This window comes from Mycothermus thermophilus (genome assembly GCF_041956435.1).
Source record: "Mycothermus thermophilus strain CBS 625.91 unplaced genomic scaffold VTJ04scaffold_2, whole genome shotgun sequence".
In the NCBI taxonomy this organism is placed as follows: domain Eukaryota; kingdom Fungi; phylum Ascomycota; class Sordariomycetes; order Sordariales; family Chaetomiaceae; genus Mycothermus; species Mycothermus thermophilus.
This window is the reverse complement of record NW_027191428.1, coordinates 5,068,903-5,085,500: the sequence shown is the minus strand read 5'-3', so window position 1 is coordinate 5,085,500 and position 16,598 is coordinate 5,068,903. Positions and strand designations below refer to the sequence as shown.

At 55.2% G+C, this 16,598-nt stretch overlaps 7 protein-coding genes across 7 annotated transcripts; 4 read left to right on the top strand and 3 right to left on the bottom strand.

Annotated features, from left to right (window-relative positions):
- Nucleotides 1-611: 611 nt before the first annotated feature.
- VTJ04DRAFT_4059 (uncharacterized protein) lies at nucleotides 612-2,240 on the bottom strand (the record flags this gene model as incomplete). Its single annotated transcript, XM_069362027.1, has 1 exon — nucleotides 612-2,240. One exon carries the CDS (start codon nucleotides 2,238-2,240, stop codon nucleotides 612-614), a length of 1,629 nt encoding a protein of 542 aa, XP_069222579.1.
- A 764-nt stretch (nucleotides 2,241-3,004) lies between these two features.
- Nucleotides 3,005-5,331, bottom strand: VTJ04DRAFT_4058 (uncharacterized protein; the record flags this gene model as incomplete). Its single annotated transcript, XM_069362026.1, has 3 exons — nucleotides 3,005-4,558; nucleotides 4,617-5,045; nucleotides 5,098-5,331. 3 exons carry the CDS (start codon nucleotides 5,329-5,331, stop codon nucleotides 3,005-3,007), a joined length of 2,217 nt encoding a protein of 738 aa, XP_069222578.1.
- A 1,175-nt stretch (nucleotides 5,332-6,506) lies between these two features.
- VTJ04DRAFT_4057 (uncharacterized protein) lies at nucleotides 6,507-6,909 on the top strand (the record flags this gene model as incomplete). Its single annotated transcript, XM_069362025.1, has 2 exons — nucleotides 6,507-6,576; nucleotides 6,647-6,909. The coding sequence occupies 2 exons, from the start codon at nucleotides 6,507-6,509 to the stop codon at nucleotides 6,907-6,909; spliced, it is 333 nt and encodes a 110-aa protein (XP_069222577.1).
- Nucleotides 6,910-7,550: 641 nt separating this feature from the next.
- Nucleotides 7,551-7,817, top strand: VTJ04DRAFT_4056 (uncharacterized protein; the record flags this gene model as incomplete). Its single annotated transcript, XM_069362024.1, has 1 exon — nucleotides 7,551-7,817. The coding sequence occupies one exon, from the start codon at nucleotides 7,551-7,553 to the stop codon at nucleotides 7,815-7,817; it is 267 nt and encodes an 88-aa protein (XP_069222576.1).
- Nucleotides 7,818-12,562: 4,745 nt separating this feature from the next.
- VTJ04DRAFT_4055 (uncharacterized protein) lies at nucleotides 12,563-13,894 on the top strand (the record flags this gene model as incomplete). The annotated part of the gene is made up of 1 exon (XM_069362023.1): nucleotides 12,563-13,894. One exon carries the CDS (start codon nucleotides 12,563-12,565, stop codon nucleotides 13,892-13,894), a length of 1,332 nt encoding a protein of 443 aa, XP_069222575.1.
- A 139-nt stretch (nucleotides 13,895-14,033) lies between these two features.
- Nucleotides 14,034-14,352, top strand: VTJ04DRAFT_4054 (uncharacterized protein; the record flags this gene model as incomplete). The annotated part of the gene is made up of 2 exons (XM_069362022.1): nucleotides 14,034-14,061; nucleotides 14,141-14,352. 2 exons carry the CDS (start codon nucleotides 14,034-14,036, stop codon nucleotides 14,350-14,352), a joined length of 240 nt encoding a protein of 79 aa, XP_069222574.1.
- A 2-nt stretch (nucleotides 14,353-14,354) lies between these two features.
- Nucleotides 14,355-15,717, bottom strand: VTJ04DRAFT_4053 (uncharacterized protein; the record flags this gene model as incomplete). The annotated part of the gene is made up of 3 exons (XM_069362021.1): nucleotides 14,355-15,259; nucleotides 15,318-15,407; nucleotides 15,471-15,717. The coding sequence occupies 3 exons, from the start codon at nucleotides 15,715-15,717 to the stop codon at nucleotides 14,355-14,357; spliced, it is 1,242 nt and encodes a 413-aa protein (XP_069222573.1).
- Between the last annotated feature and the right edge of the window lie 881 nt (nucleotides 15,718-16,598).

The following is a 16,598-nucleotide window of genomic DNA, read 5'->3' as shown; positions in this document are numbered from 1 at the left end:
TGTTAAGAAGTAGTCAACACCGCGAGATATTGATGTGAGATAGAGGTTGGCGAGTACGGGATCCGACAGCGAAAGTATGTCGAAAATCAAAGCCGCGTTTTCCGGATCCCGGTTTTCTGGATTGTAGCCCTACCAGACTTCCCGTTTCATGCAAAACCTTAACTGAGGTGGGGGCAAAAATCGGAAAAGCCGAGGGTTGTCAAAGAGGGTCTGGAGTTCCGAAACATATGTCGCTGTTGAACAACGTAGTCAGGGGTTCTAAAACACCGCGCCCAGATCACAAACGCCTCAACCTGGAACTGACCCGATCGATAGTTCCCAAGTCCCTGAGATGTATTTGACCGTAAATGCCTCGAGGCCAACTTGATAACCCTAATGACCAGTCGATGGTCCAAACGTCATACCGACTCATCTAGAGAAGTATCCCATTCCTGAACATCCTGTTTGCCTCAGGGAGTGACATCATGGGTGGGCGATTGTTCTCAGGTCTCTGCCTCGAGCTCACAAAAAAGAGTACAGTACAGAAGAAGCAAACCGGGTTCATATTGGCTATGCCGCCGCGAAATCAACGCCATGAACTTGCCCGCTTATCTCCCTGCCAAATAGACAAATTACAGAACACACTTTCCCCCTCCCCTATGCCAGCTCCCCTCCGGAAACTTGCCGCTGACCCAACCGCCAAGCTCCGTCTCACCAGCCAGCGCGTCCATATCCTCCTGACGCAGCGCGACCCAGATCTCCCAATCCTTATCTCCCTTGTTCACACCCTTACGGGGCAAGATCGAGACGAACCCATCAAAGGCCACATACCCGCGGCGCTCCCAGGCTGCCGGGCCGCGCCCACCAACAACGCCGGGGATATCAAACTCCACCTCCGCACCCGTCGCCACGCCAACAGACATGTCCACGCCTGTCGAATGACGCGCGATGGAGCGACGGATCGCTGCGTCCACGTCCGGCCAGGTAAGCCCATCCAGATCGTCCTTCTTGTTGCCTTTGGCCGCGGCATCGTAGCAGCCCGTCGCGCGAGCGGCAATGGTGATATGGCGCGCCAGGGTTTCCGGCTTCCTGAGCTCCGCGACGGCTTGACGGATCAGCCACGCAATTTTGCCCACCAGCTCCGGCGTCACGGGCTGTGCTAGCGCCTCGAGATTGTCAGACTGGGTCCCCGTCACTTCACCGACCGTCGAACTCGCCAGCGCCCGCAGCCACATGTTGCCAAGGTACTTGGTCTCCTCCTTCTTGTCCTTCTTCTTGTCGCCCAGCACGCCCGGGTCAAGAAACTCGCGAACGCTGACGGCCGTGGCGAAGCGCGAGGTTTCGTCCGGGGTGATGCGGCCGGCGCGCAGGCGGACGCGGATCATGGAGATCCAGGATAGAGCGCAAATCACGTCGGAAATCGAGATGAAGATGGACTGGTCATCGTTGTGTGCGGCGCGGAGCTGCTTAAGCGCCTGCGCGTGCAGGTCGGACGCCCGAGTTGCTAGGATGGCGAAGACTTCGGCGACGGCCGGGGCGATGAAGGGAGGAGTGGCGGGGACGTTGAAGTCGTAGTCCGGCATGGCGTGAATATTGACAGTGGTGGTAGCTGCGACTTGTGAGGCGTAGGCGAGGAAGCCTTGCTTCTGCCTTTCGAGGATGGAGGTGTAATCCAGATTCGGAGGGAGAGAGGGGTCCAGGCCGGTAAAGTTCTCCATGAACAATTTGCAGGCCATGCCGTCAATGACGCCGTGGTGGAAGGAAAAACCCAAGACGAGGCCACCGAAGAAGAACGTCGCGCGCAGAGTGACGGGATAGACGGCGTCGCCAGGGGATGGGCCTGTCTTCGGCAGCAACCAGAAGACTTCGCGGACAAAGGCGGACGCGGGGATCCCGGCTTCCGTCAGCTTGTTATACGACGGAAACTTGGTCGAGTCCAGGCGCTGAGCATCGAACACCTCATGAGGGAAGCGATGGATGTTGAGGTCTTCGTCGTTATCCGGATAGACGAGGCGTGGTAAGCCGCCGTCTTTACCATGAATGATGACTCCGCCGAGGAAGGGAAGGCGAGTCAAGGTAACCTCGAATCGGTGCAGGAGATATTCGATCGCCGCTTGACGTGTTTCCCTCCGGTTGTTGGCCATTTGGAAACCCCAGCAACGCATGATGTAGTTTTGTGGCGCGGTGTAGTCAAGGGGCGTCAAGGTCATGGACTTCTTGAGGCCTGAGACCCAGGTCTCACGTTCCGGGTTGTAAGCCATGTTGACGCTGGTCGGTCGACTGGAAGTTTTGATGGATTAACTGCCAGCGGATGGTGAGAACGCAGATGGCAACGGAGGGTGATTAAGCATTCCGCTCAAGTCAGTCCTCTTCAACGCAGAAACATAACTGATCGCAAAGCCTTTGTGGGTGCAAGTCCATGCTTCGAGACCCTCGAGGATTTGTAGGCAAAGAAACGGTTTCCGGATTGGGCCCGTTGCACACATCGTTTCTTTGGCTTTAAGGTTTGACTCCTTTTCAATAGGTCCTTTAGATGGGACGGAACGTTAGACGGTGTGTACTGATCTTTGTGCGTGGATCAAGGGCGCGGCAACAATAGGGTTTCGTGGGAAGGATGGAGGGACGGATAGTCCCTTTGTTCAACAACATCCTTTGTGGTCCTAAAGCCACCGTGGCAGAGGCAAACCTAAACTTAGACATGGCTGCCATTGGGTTCTGATGTCTCTCATGGAGGTATGGCAGTTTTCCCAAACACCATGCCTGAAATATGGAATGAAGTTGACCAGTGTCTCGGCATTTGAGTTGTTTGATAATATGTCATCTCAGAGGGACAAGTACAAGCAATGGCTTTTCAATCAACCAAACATACAAATGGACTTTTGCATTCCACCGTTTAACAATTGTCTCATCCCGGCAAAACCCCAATGTAAGATATTAATAGTGACTGGGACACATGGCAGTGAGCCTCTGGGCCCTCATCACCCCTTTCCTCCGTCATGCCGTGCCTCCACAACTAGGTACCTCGCTAGTACGCAACCAAGGTATTCAGGCCGGCAAGTTCTCTCTCCCAGCACCTGTGCGTGGCAATGCCATAGAAGAACTTCTCCATGAACCCCGTCGCTTCCTTCGCGATCGTGACCGCTTCCGAGAGACTCTCCGGCCGCAACTCCTTGATGGTCACGACGCCATAACTCTCCTGCGCCTCGCCCGAGGCCGACACAGTCACGCTCGGCAGACCAATGGTCTTGTGCACCAGGTCCACGGCCTCACCCGTCGCGCCGATCGTCTTGAGGTGTCCGAACGCCTCACGGATCCAGTGCAGCGCGCGGCCGTTCCCGGCGAGTGCCTGGGCGGATTTGGCGCCTCCGGGGATGAAGATCGCGTCGACCATGGTTGAGCGGAACCCCTCAAAGTGATGGTGCGGCTGGACGGTGCTGCCATCAGAGGCTGTCACCTTGCGGCGGTTGGGCCCGATGACAAGCGGCACGGCGAGAGCAGTTGTCAGGGCTGCGTATGCGGTTTTGTAGGCCACGGCATCGTAACCGTCGACGACGAGGATGGCGACACGCCGGGATGCGATGGTCGGCGCGGCGCCTGGGAATTCGTCCTGGCTGATAGCCTTCGCACGCTTCCCGTGGTTCTTGTGCTTGACCTCGGTCGTCGGAGGATCACCCCCGACCATCTCGGCCACGGATTGCGCGAGCTGCGGGTCGATGTCTGCCAGTCTGATGACCATCTTGGTGTACACCTCAGGATCTTCGCAGTGGTCCAGCTCGAAGGCAAACGCGTTCAGCACGTGCCGCCGCTCGATGGGCGAGAGGCTGTTGTAGAAGAGCTGAGCCTGGCTGAAATGATCCTTGAACTTGGCGCTACGGGCGCGTGCCTTGACGCCGGCTAACTTCTGGGCGTACTCGAGGTACGCGCCCTCCTCCGTCGACGCAGCCGGGCACACGCCATACCGGTTGGGCCAGTAGTTGACGGTGCCGCGGGTGATGGCGTGGCGCAGGGCGCCGTCACGGTTGAAGTTCATGACAGGACACACGGGCCGGTTGATGGGCAACTCCTGGAAGTTGATCCCAATCCGTGAGATCTGTGTGTCGAAGTAACTGAAGTTGCGACCCTGGAGCAACGGGTCGTCTGAGAAACCGATGCCCGGCACAACATGGCTGGTGCAAAAGGCCAGCTGCTCGACCTGGGTGAAGAACTCGTCTGGGTTGCGATCCAGGATCATCTCGCCGATATATCTTGTCGGCACCAGGTCCTCTGGCCAAATCTTGGTTGCATCGAGAATGTCGAAGTCGAACTTGTGCTCGTCCGCCTCCGGGATCGCCTGAATTCCGAACTTCCACTTGGGGAAAACGCCGTTGGCGATAGCTTCCCAGAGGTCCTTGCGGTGGAAGTCCGGATCCTGGCCAGCCAGCTTGAGAGCCTCATCCCACACCAGCGAGTGAACGCCAAGTTCGGGCGTCCAGGTGAACTTGACAAAATGCCGCTCACCCTTGGAGTTGACCAGGGTGAACGTGTTCACGCCGAAGCCCTGCATCATTCGGTACGACCGAGGGATGGCTCGGTCACTCATCTAAGCCGTGTCAGTATTGATCAGGGGTAAAAATCATTAATGGTCGAGAGCCGCTTACCGTCCACATAAACATGTGTGTTGCTTCAGTGTGATTGAACTGGAAATCCCAGAAGTTGTTGTGCGCCGACTGGGCTTGAGGCACCTCATTGTGCGGCTCCGGTTTCCCCGCGTGGATGACATCCGGGAACTTGATGGCATCCTGAATGAAGAAAACGGGGATATTGTTGCCGACGATGTCCCAATTTCCTTCAGCCGTGTAAAACTTGACGGCAAAGCCGCGGACATCACGCACCGTGTCGGCGCTGCCCCGGCTGCCCAGGACGGTTGAGAATCGCACCGCCACGGGCGTCTCCCGTGATGTGTCAGTCAGAACCGGGGCAAACGTCAGGTCCGACGCGCTCTCAAAAACCCTGAAGCGTCCGAAGGCGGCTGATCCGCGGGCATGAACCACTCTTTCTGGGATTCGTTCATGGTCGAAGCGCATAATCTAGGGATGTCAGGGTCATGGATTGATGGGGATGATGCTGCTGGAGGCCAACCTTCTCACGGCCAAACGGATCTTCGAGCAGCAACGGACCCGTGTGATCCTCGCTGACTATCTTGAGCCAGTCATCCTGTGTCGGTTGTTTGACGCCGTAATCAGTCGTTACCCGGTCCTGAGGGGTCATGTCTTTGGTGTCATGGGCGAGCTGTTTGAGTTTGTCGCTCTCTCGTGGGCCGAGCCCGGCCGCATGGGCCACTTTCTGGACGGTTTCAGGAACTAGACCCGACATGCTTGTTGTGAAGCTGGATAATTCTTGCAACTCCAGTAACTATGGGTTATCATGCAAGGGATCGCCCAAGGAAAGAAATACAGCGGCAACTGCCATGAGGAACATTGATTTATACCCGACAGGATTGTGACGTCAATCCAGCTCTCCGTCAACTGGCTAGCTTTACTTGATCGGACGCTTTGTAATGCTTGCATTACCTAGGTCTTGATCGGCGATGCCAACAACCCGTTGTTGGTGCAGACCGTTGGTGATGTCATGAGCGTCAAACTTGATTTGCCGCTGGGCAGGTCAACCGGGATGAACACGCATGTCGGAAACCTTGTTGAAAATCTGGACCTACCTCGCTAAACTCTACTCTGTACGATAAGGAATTTATACAATTAAACCTCTGTGATAAGATTTACCTGCGTTTCTGGGCTTTCTTCATTGGCGGAACATAATAGTATCCCAAGCTCTTTGTTGCGAGTAGGATTGACGGCCCAGACGACTTCAGGGAGTTCTCTAGTGTATGATTATTAATATAGACACTTCACATCTTGAAGACATTCTTCTTAACGAGTTCACTCTCCACCGACCATTCACCCCTATGTGTCATGTCACATATCCTAAGACTGTGGTCGTCTCCAACATCCCCAATACCGTCCCTTATTATGTGGCTTTCCTGTCCTGGGGCGGTTCCGCGGCTCGGGCCGAAACGCCTCAGCTGCCTGAGTGGCCACCGAGAGCGCCTTGTGGCTTAGCCCTCGCCGTGGCCAGAACCCCTTAAGGTTACCAACTTATAATAAGCAATGGGTGCATGGCGCAAGCTGCATGTCCTGCAAACGATCCGGACTGATTTTCCTCCGCGCAGCTTGGTGCTGGTGCACGTCTCCGAGCCACTCATAGCAAAAAAGTCAGGTTGCGGGTGAGGGGGCTTGGCGTTTGGCGGAGATGGACGAGCATGAACGCTGTAGCCGTGGCTGCTGCATGTGTTCAAAATAATATGTACGGAGGGGATACGAGGTTGCGCCCGTCAATAAATACTGAACGTGAATCTCATCCTTCTTCTCATCAACGTTTTAATTTTGACAAGCATATAATGACATCTGGTCTCTCACCTGGTACCGTTGTTTTCTCACCGCACGAACCCGGTTTCTGATTGCTGGGAGGTAATTAATAACACCCTGCTTGGAACAATGTCTGGCGCCAAGGACAAGATGAAGGGGTTTGGGATTCGTTTGTTTTTGTTCTTATTTATGATGGCGTGTACGTACGTCTTCTCTCCACTGTGCTTGTTAGACTACCTATGGTCTAGAAACTGACTCTGATACTCCAGACTCCATCACTTCAACTACTCTCTTCCTCACTGGCTGCAGCTCGAATGCGACCGCAAACCTTGGCCTCTACGATGTCAACGTGACTCATCTCGTTGAGCACCTCAGCAAGTGGAGCGTTACTGACGCCGCCCTGTTACTCCCGCCCGACTTACGCGAACTATTCCCATCGTATTGGAGCTTTGGGTTCTGTGGTAAGATGGTGGCTGATATTAACGATGGGCAACGAACAGCTTCTGATCTCAATGATCCGCAATTTTATTGATAGGACAATGCGACAGGTTCGAGTCCTCCCGGGAAGTCCACTGCAACTCCGCGTTTTTCCCGTGTCAAGATATCTGGACAGTGGTTGAGGAGACTCTCAGAGGCAGCCTCCGCCGGCGTCGCGGGGGCAGCGACCATAGCGAGGGTAACTCAGACGATGACGTTGTTAATCGCATCCAGGGCTCATGGAGAAGGGCCACGCTATTAACCGAAAATGCTCTAAATCTATCGGGGTTTCTCACGTCCCCCGCTAGAATCAGGACCTACCTGCGTGCCAGCGCGGCTCTGGCTCTAACAGCCCTAGGAATAGGCGCGCTTGGGCTGGCGCTTCTATGTTTCCAGACTGACAAGCTACTAGCATACCTCCGATCTCCATCTCTTGGGAGACGTCTTGCGTTGTGGGCAATAATTGCTGTGCTTTGGATTAATCCTCCACTTACCTTGGGCGCCTGGCTGTACGCGGGCAGAGCCTTTGAGCTCGCAGTGTCTGGGCCAGTGAGAGTTGTTGGGAGGAAGTATGCAGACAAGGGGGGAGTGATGAGGGTGTACTTAGTACTCGTGGTGATCCGATTCGGCGTCTGCGTGATGGGGACAGGGATTTACTGCTTGCTCGCATGGGTAAAGCGCATTGAGACCCGCAAGATGAGGATGGCCCGGTTCCAGCCAGATCGCGTGCCGGACGCCAGGGACTGGGCTGAGGACACACTCCAAAGGCTGGCAGAGTGTCTTGAAGCGGCGGGCAATCCCGACCGGCCTACTGGATTGGACGCTTTGGACCAGAGCGCACCACCACAACAGTCTGGTGCAGTGGGTTCACCATCGCGTAAGGAGGCCGTTCCACAGAGCAGTCTCACGCCAGCCAGGGAGGATGAGGAGGAATGTATCGGAGTACCGAACAAGCCATATTGATCGCACGAATGAATAGAGTTCTGTTTCCTCTTCGCCAACATAGGGGTAACTCACTACCAACTTCAGATTGTCTTTTTCCGCTCGATACAGATGTTAGGAACCCCTATAAACAGGCCTTCTGGACATTGCGTCCTTGTACGAAGTCATATGCTCACCGGGCCTGCAGTCTACCTCCACCAAGCGTTTGAGAACGCCTCAGCTGTTCAACCGAGGACAGACGGCCCCCTCAGCTTGGCCAACTCAAGTCTTAGTTTTGGCTCGGTTGCATGCAAAACTGCATAATTAGTCAGCAGGTATTAATGAACCGCCTCAGCCTTGTCTTCTCCGCGCGGTATGCCTAGCCACTAGGAACAACCACAGCTCCAATCACTGCTCATATCACGTGCGTTGGGCGCCGTGTCGGGGAACAACGGACCCAGGGTAGCTCGTGAGCTAATGACAGTGGCACACATATTTAGGGACGGAAGAGGCTGCAGCTCAGACGCATTCTAATCCTCGTCCGATCTGTAATTTTTGGGGAATCTATTAGCGTCATTAAGCTCACCTCGGCTTGAACCATATTCATCACCATTCCTCTCGCTGGTTGCCAATTAGTATATCACATAGAGAGTCGACATGGATCATATTTCGTTCCCGGGTCGTTTGGGTCTCTATTTCTTTTATATAGCATGTATTTCAGGACCCTCCTGTCGCGACTTCTCATGATTGCAGGGCTGACTCAGATTGCAATTCTAGTCCCCCTCATCATAACTAGTATCTTTCTATCCGGAGGCAGTTCGAAAGCGGCGGCACAATACTGTCTTTACGAGGTTAACGCGACGCGCCTTGCCGAGCACCTGGGGAATGAGTCCGATGTTGATGCCGCGTCGCTGGTGCCCCCAGAGCTGCCGTCATTTTGGAGCTTTGGGTTCAGTGGTAAGATGGTGGCTAGTCATGGCGGACGAAGCAGGGTAGTTCAACTGCTAACGATGACCATATGCGTATAGGACGATGTGATAAATATGAGACCTCTGGCGAGCTTCATTGCACTTACGACTTTCTTCCCTCACAAGACTTGTTGATTGTAGTCGAGGAAAGTCTCCGAGGCGCACTTCGTCGCCGCAACGATCCAGACCAGGGAAATAACGATGACGAAATGGTTAGCCGTGTGGTTGACTCATGGAGAAAGGCCTTAAGCAGCAGGTCTCTGCTTCTGCCAGATTTTGTCACCAACAACGTTCAGATCAGTGGCTATTTCCTTGCTAGCGCGGTCCTCGCCCTTATAACCATCCCAATGGGTTTGCTCTGGCCAGCGGTTCTCTGTTTCGAGAAAGAGCTCAGACAAACAGGCCATCCGGTACGCATTGAGATGGTAGTGGTTGCTGGGATATGGTTTCTTGGCCCATTGCTCACTTTTGGAGCCTGGGGATTCGCGCGTCGGGCTACCGACATGGCCAAGTCCGGGCCCGACGGCATTGTGACTTCGGATAGAGAAATGTTACTGCTTTGGTATGTCTCTGTGGCGGTTGTACGATCCGTCTGGTCCGTAGCCATGCTGGTCACGATCCTTTCTGAGGTGTACAACAGGCGCAGGAAATTTCGCAAGACGGGTCAAAACGCTCGATCCGAGATCGTTCATCGCGAGGTGGCACCTGAATCAGGGGTTGCAGACACACTGGACCACGGCGCCCCTGAACAGCCAGTTGCTCCAGTCGGCTCACCATCACGGCATGAAGGAGTATTACCACAGCCGGCGACGGCGGGAACAGCGGATGAAGTCGGGGTGCCGGACAGGCCCTATTAGTTGAGAAATCAAGCAACATGCTTCTTTGCCCTCACCCATTGAGTGTGCTCTTCCCCGTACCCCTGTATCATCGACCACAAGTCTGCTTGGGCCAGCTGAGGTCTTGAGTGGGGCCACGTTCAAATGTATCATCCTGCATGGTCTTACTACTGTTGGTAAGGCGCTAAGAACACCTGTTGCTGTTGCGGCCCTTGAATTATTTTCTCTGGGTGTGCGCTTACGATGATACGTACTGCCAAGTGCATCCATCGCCGTGAGGACCGATACCGGGGGTGTTCAGTGCGCCTGACGTGCACGCCCGGTGAGCCTTACAACAATAACAGCTTAGCAGCTCTCAATAGCGCCTCTTCAGATCTATCACAAGCCACTCGCTTGTCCTCACCATGCATGGCCATGTGCAAACTCGGCAAATCAGATCATGCTTGTTAGTTATCAATCAGTCCAGGCATCTCATTCCGGGTTCCCACAGCGCCCAGCATTGAGAACTACGAAATACGTAGGCACTGACCTCGCATAGGCCGTCACTTGCGTATATATGTGCATCGGTACCTACCTCCCGCCTTTTTGGTAAGACAAATAGGGGAGCCTTGCGAACGCAGCGCGCTCTGGTACCTAAGCATATATGTCCTTGTTCAGGATAAATCGCCGTGCGGTTTGGCCCGGTCGTTGACTGAATTGTCAACATTTCATTCCCCTCGGGTCATCGTCCGAAATATAACGTGAATATGCCGACATCCTCGGGTACGAAAACACGCGATGGGCTCAAATACCTATGTGCCTATCTGTTCTGCACAGGATGTAAGTGGTATTATTATTAATGAATAATGATACTTGCCAAGTACCAATTGCTTGGGTACGCAAGAAACTAAAAGTAAATGGTAAAATCAGGGCCAGTTATGCTTTCTGTCCCCTTTCTCTTAGGTTGCTCTTCAAACGTGGCATCGCTGTTCGATCTCTATTCAGTCAACGTCACATCACTGGCTGAGCAGCTGAAACCTGGGGGTAGCGGCGATATTGAGATCGCCCAGCTTCTTCCTCCCGAGCTGCCTACATTCTGGAGCTTCGGGCTAGGAGGTAAGACAAGAACTTACATAGGCAATGCCTCTTCAACGTCGAGCATCCAGTCGTTGCTAAGAGCTGGTACACGCCCACAGGAATATGTGACAACTTCACAACCACGCACGAGGTCTATTGCCACTCCTCTTTTCTTCCATCTCACGACGTCCTCGCCATCGTTGAAACAAGCCTCCGGGCCAGCCTAAATCGCATGTCGCAGCGAGATGACAAAAGAGTTGAGGACGACAAACTGATCGGACGAGTTCTTGCCTCTTGGGAAGAAACTCTTGCTCGCCGTTCTCCAGGTTTGTCCCTGGGCTTGGTTGACAACCGAGGTGCTATCGAGTCCCGTCTGCGCACCAGCGCATTTTTGATTCTAGCCACCCTCCTGTTCGCATCGCTCTGGCCAACGGTCTTGGGAGTGGCGCGAAGGACTGCATCGGGCCTAATATCGATACTCTTGAAGTGTTTATTGTTCAGTATATGGTTCCTCAACCCTTTAGCAACTGTGGTGGCGGTGGGCTATGCATTCCGAGTCAGGGTCCTGGTCGAATCAGGACCACCGGGGGTCATAAGTGAGAGCGGTTTTGCCATAGTTTGGATCTGCTTTATGGCCTTCGTACGCATTTGCTTTTGCTGGGCATTGATTGGCAGCGGGTTGCTATGCATGTCTGCTCGCGAACAACGGAGTGCTGGGGTGAATACCGAGACGTGTACTGAAATGGATCGACTTGAGAGAGGGACTGGAAAACGGCGTTGGAGACGCAGCAGCAAATGCCCAGGACAGAGGCTCCACCGGATTACCAGAACAGCCGCCTACAGCATTAAGTCCCGTAACATCCTTGAAGGATGGCACATCTCAAAGCGTCCCAAGGGCTATCGGGGAGGCGGAATGTGTTGGTGTGCCGGACCAGCCTCAAGGAAAGGGGTTGACACACAACCACAGCAGGTCAAGCTAACTGTCGGGTATTGGACGACCCTATGAGATCGTGCGATTGAGGATATGCCGACTTAAAGACAGACACAAGGACTCAAAAGCATATAAGGGACTTAGAGGTAGCTGATCCTGGGCCATCAGAGCTCTTTTTCTACCCAGGCTCCTTGTCCAACTCTAATAGTATGGTAGATTAGCATAAGTCTATTGGCTTTGCGAGTTGGAAGAAAAGCTCGTCTTTCGATAGATCACCCAGTTTTGTCACATGAAATCAGTGAAGTAATAGGCACAGGAGTCAATGGATTTTCCTTTTTGTTAGCTCAACAGCGATGATGGTCGGGGACAGCATGATGTGTTTATTACTTTGAGGAAAAGTCCAGAAAAGTTCATAATTGGACCCATGACCAGCTTTAAGGCGTCTTGGCCATGGCATGCTTGAACATCTGCTGGTGAGATGGGGGGACTCTATCCGGGATCGTTACTGTGCAGCAATAACAATACCTTTGTAAACTGCCTTGAAAGGCAAGTGAGTGGCAAGCAATGTAGGATGATATTACTTACATGGGCCTCCATATGAAAATTATCGTGAGTGGTGATATGGAATGCCATTGGTGGACCAAGCACCCATCTACAGCGTTGATGAGGATGATTTAACCGTGCCAGACTAGTGGCTGGTCGGCGCCGCATCTGTCCCCGGATAATGTACCGCCCAGCAATACCACTCCGGCAGATAGATTTAGGCGGTGTCACAAGCTCACTGATGCGACGCTTTTCTCGGAGATGGATGGCCATAGAAATGCCCGATATCAACGGCGCCCGGAGTTGCTGTTCTAGGCCACGTAGCCTCAGTCACAAACGTCATATTCCTAAGGGCATCTTCACCTTGAGCCACAAACTCCATGACAGACTTCTTTCTGGCACAGTTGGCAGACCAACGAAAGGACTGAAGCTCTGATCACGTCAACACCAACCATGGCGCGGCTGTCGCTCACGCGCGTCTTCTTCCTCGGGCTGCTCACGCCGCTGGCGAGGGCCGAGGGCAGCCAGGAGCATGCTGCTCCGCCTCCTCCACCCAACGTTAATGACGGCCTCGCCTACGACGAGATCCAAAAGACTGTAGTGTACACGGACAATTCGACAGCGCAGGCGAACGTTCCGCCAGTCAAGGGCTGGTGGAACTCCAACATCTGCTCCCAGGATGAGAACTACTGCGTCTTCACAAACCTCCGCGCCGCCAACGGCCGCGGCATTGTAGCCGTGACTCGGCCAGACGAGCTCGAAAAGCTCGAGAAAGTCGAAGAACTCATCAACAAGGGCGAGAACCGCTACCTCATCGAAGACCCCGCGGGAACCGTCGAGGAAAAGGATCTGCCGGAATACGACGGCGTGCCCGGGCTGGTGGCCAAGAAGACCCTCCGCCGCAACAAGCCTTTGATGGCCTGGACTCCGGTCCTGCTCGCGCACAAGCAAATGTTCGACAAAAAAGGCCCCAAGAAGAGGGACCGCACCCGCCTTTTGGAAGCTGCCGTCAGCTTCCTGCCCCCCGAGACCCGCGCGGCCTTCGACAAGCAGCGCCGCCGTCCCGGCGACAACTCGGGCCTCAACCCGCGCTCCATCGAGGAGATCCTCAAAGCGCACCCGTGGGAGGTGGACCTGGGCTTCACCTGGGGCCGCGACCCGGACATCAACTCCAAGCACTACATCAACTACCCGGAAGTCTCCGTGCTGCAGCACGACTGCCGCCCCAACACAGCCACCTACATCGACAGCCAATTCACGCTGCGCGCCACCGTCGCGCGCCGCGTCAACCCGGGCGAGGTGCTGACAGTGTCGTACATCGACCCGTTCCTCCCGCGCAAGGCGCGCAACGCCTTCGTGCGCAAGCACCGCGCCCCGCGCGGACCCGACGGCAAGCCGACGCACGGGTGCCGGTGCAGCGCCTGCTCCGGGCCGGACAAAGAGAAGCACGAGGAGCGGCTGACCGAGATTGTGGAGCTGCGCGGCGAGCTGCGGAACCCTGACAGCAAGAAGGTGGACTTTGCGCTGATCGAGCGGTTTGTGAAGCTCGTTGAAGAGGAGGGCTTGCACGCGAAGTACGCCGAGCCTTACGAGTTGGCAGCCCTGAATTTCAACTATTATGGCGATGATAAGCGAGCGAAGAAGTATGCCGACAAGGCTGTGCAGGCGGGAATTGTGGAGGGTGGGTTGGAGTCGAATGATGTGGTGGCGATGCGGATTATGGCAAACGATATCAAGGGACACTACTCGTACCGGTACCAGCTGAAGCGGCGGGGGCAGGCATGAGACCTGGGAGGAGACAAGGTTGGGTGAGGGCAGAGGCGTTGACGGATGTCGGGATTTATTGTCATTTGGCTATCTACTTGTTGCATTTTGTTCCATCTTGAAGTTCCAGAGCATGTGCTGGTTGAGCAAGACCAAAAAGATGTCGAGACCCCAGACTCGAAAATTATGTGACACCAAGTTAGTTCAGTTTGTTGAGTAAAAAGAGCCATCTTGATTAAAATGGTCAAACAGGTTCAGCTGGTTGAGCTATCAATGGCCATGGGAGGTTGAGGAGTATGAGGGATGAAAGACTCAAGTCCAAACTGTTGATTCTATCGAAATACCAGAGAAACTCAACGCCAAACGCCGATGCTATGCTTCTATCCTCGGGTATCTCTCTGATGCAGTCCCAAGCCACCAAATGTCTAATAAGTCATCCCGAAAGCCAGGCCGTGAACAACACGCCTCTTCCCAGTTAGTCTTACAGCCCAGTCCTCCTCCTCCCCAACCCACTCAGCTCATCCAATTCCCTCCTCACCTTCTCCAATCTCTCCCACTCCTCCTCCTCCCTCTCCCTCTCCGCATTGATCGCCGCAATCTCCAAATCCAACTCCCTTTCCCTCCTCCTCAACCGATCCAAATCATCACTCAACCGTCCCCACCTATCATGCCGCCTGTACCCGCCGCGATCAAACCTGCCGCGCAGCTCGTCAAAGTCAATGGCCGCTGCGTCGGCCGCGCCGGCAGAAGCCGACCTGCGCTCGCGGAATCGCGAGTGCCCGGCGCAGCGATCCCGGTCCTCACCTGGCGCGAGCAGCGTGGCGCCCGACGACGATGATGAACCTGTTGTCGCCGCAGACAACCGGGGAAGGGTGCACCCGACCACAACGCAGGCGTGGCGCGGGCAATACCGTTCCGGCGGTTCGACTTCGGAGCGGCAGCCGGGGGTGCGGCACTTGTGTTCGGGGCAGAAATCGCTGCTGCCGTCGGCTATGCGCGGGGCCGTGCAGGACGGCGCGCGGCAGGTGTGCATGGCGCAGTGGGCGGAGGATGTGCGGTTCGGATAGCGAACGACCTTCGAGCAGGACGGCTTCTGGCAGAGATGCTCGACGCAGGCCTCGGCGTTCCTGGCGCGTGCCGAGTTGCAGGAGTCAACCACGCAGGCGTGGCGGGGGCAGTAGCGCGTGCTGACTAGCCGGTCACACCCTTCGTGGTGGCACTTGCTGGTGCGGTAGTGGATGATGCAGACCACATCCAGCTTGCCATCGCGGTGACGATGGGCGAGCCGCGAGCAACCGGGCACGGAGCAGGGCCTCACGTGGGCATCGCAGCGTTGCTGTTCAGATACGGTAGCCCGAGAGAAGCAGTCCGGTGAAGCGCAGCGGTCTGGATTGCATGTTAGCAAATACGGATCTCTATGGATGGGAATAAAAGGGAGTCGTACGCTTTGGGCAGTACCAGCGAATGTACTCTCCAGTGGTGTTGTGGATGTACAGGCCCATCTTCGGGCACCCTGGCTCACCGCATAGGAGGTCTGAGCTGGTTAACATCGCGAGCATTAAAATAGCTAGTTCAGGGGAATCGGCAGGTGACATACGGTCAGGGCAGTATCTCTCGGAACGCTCCTTAGGGGTGGAGCAGTGCTCGCCTTCCGATTCCCGGAAAACGGCACAGGTGTGGTCAGAGCAGTAGAGAGAGTAGATCTTGCGGTTACCGCGGCGTAGGTAGCCGTGCTTCTTGAAGCAGTCTGGCACCTGGCACTTCCGATCGTCCCCCAGACCCAGAGGGTCGGAGTAGTCGGAAGGCAGGGTGTACCAGGAGTATGACGTATCGGATCGCGGCATCGCAGCGGCTGGAAGTAGTTGGATGATTCGAACGATGCTGGGAGGTGGTCGTCGACAGGCAGGACGCGCAAGAGAAGGCTCGATATATATGATATGAAGATTGTGGTCCTAGCTAGGCCATGGCATGGAAGTTCAAGGTGATGATGGGCTTTTTATGGAGATTTTCTGGCCTGTGAGGACTGTGCGGCTCGTGATGCAATGCGGCCGGTTCCCCTGCAGAACGTCTGAGACCCTGCACGGTCAGGGGTGGTGCAGCCACGGCGCAGCCATGACCTGCAGGACTTTGGTGGCGGAGCACCACAAGGCGGCCACTCAGGCATCTCGCTCTCCACGAGCCCCTCCAAACCCTGCATCACTCCACGGGAACGCGATCCGAAAAAGAGACAAGCCTGTGTGGACTGCAGTGACAGCCGAATGAGTGACAGGTTCTGTTCACCCATGCGATCCAGGCCAGACGTGACCGGGGCGAGTCGCACAGCAGAACGTCATGATGGAGTACACGCGAGGTACAGTGTCTCGAATATCGCCTCATGGGTTCGTGTAGTGGCCTCTTCTCGGGGGGCACAGTGAGACAAGCATGACCTCCTGACCAAGAGGGGAGCAGTCCACGCGTTCTGGACAAGGCAGAAATCATCAAGGTGGAATGAAGAGAGCAAATACCCAGAGCGCAAGTAGCAGTTCAGTGTAGCAGGAAGCAATGCCATGAAGAGGCCAACCGACCAAAGTGGCCAGAACGGACTCTCAGAGATTCGGAGGAATGGCAGCAGTGACTCCTATCCTGCACGAACCCCAAGGACGCAAGTGACGGACGCTGACTGGCAAAGGAGCTGCGGGGCCTGCGGGGTGATGCATTCTCGAGGCCTGGGCATGAGCCCAGGGCC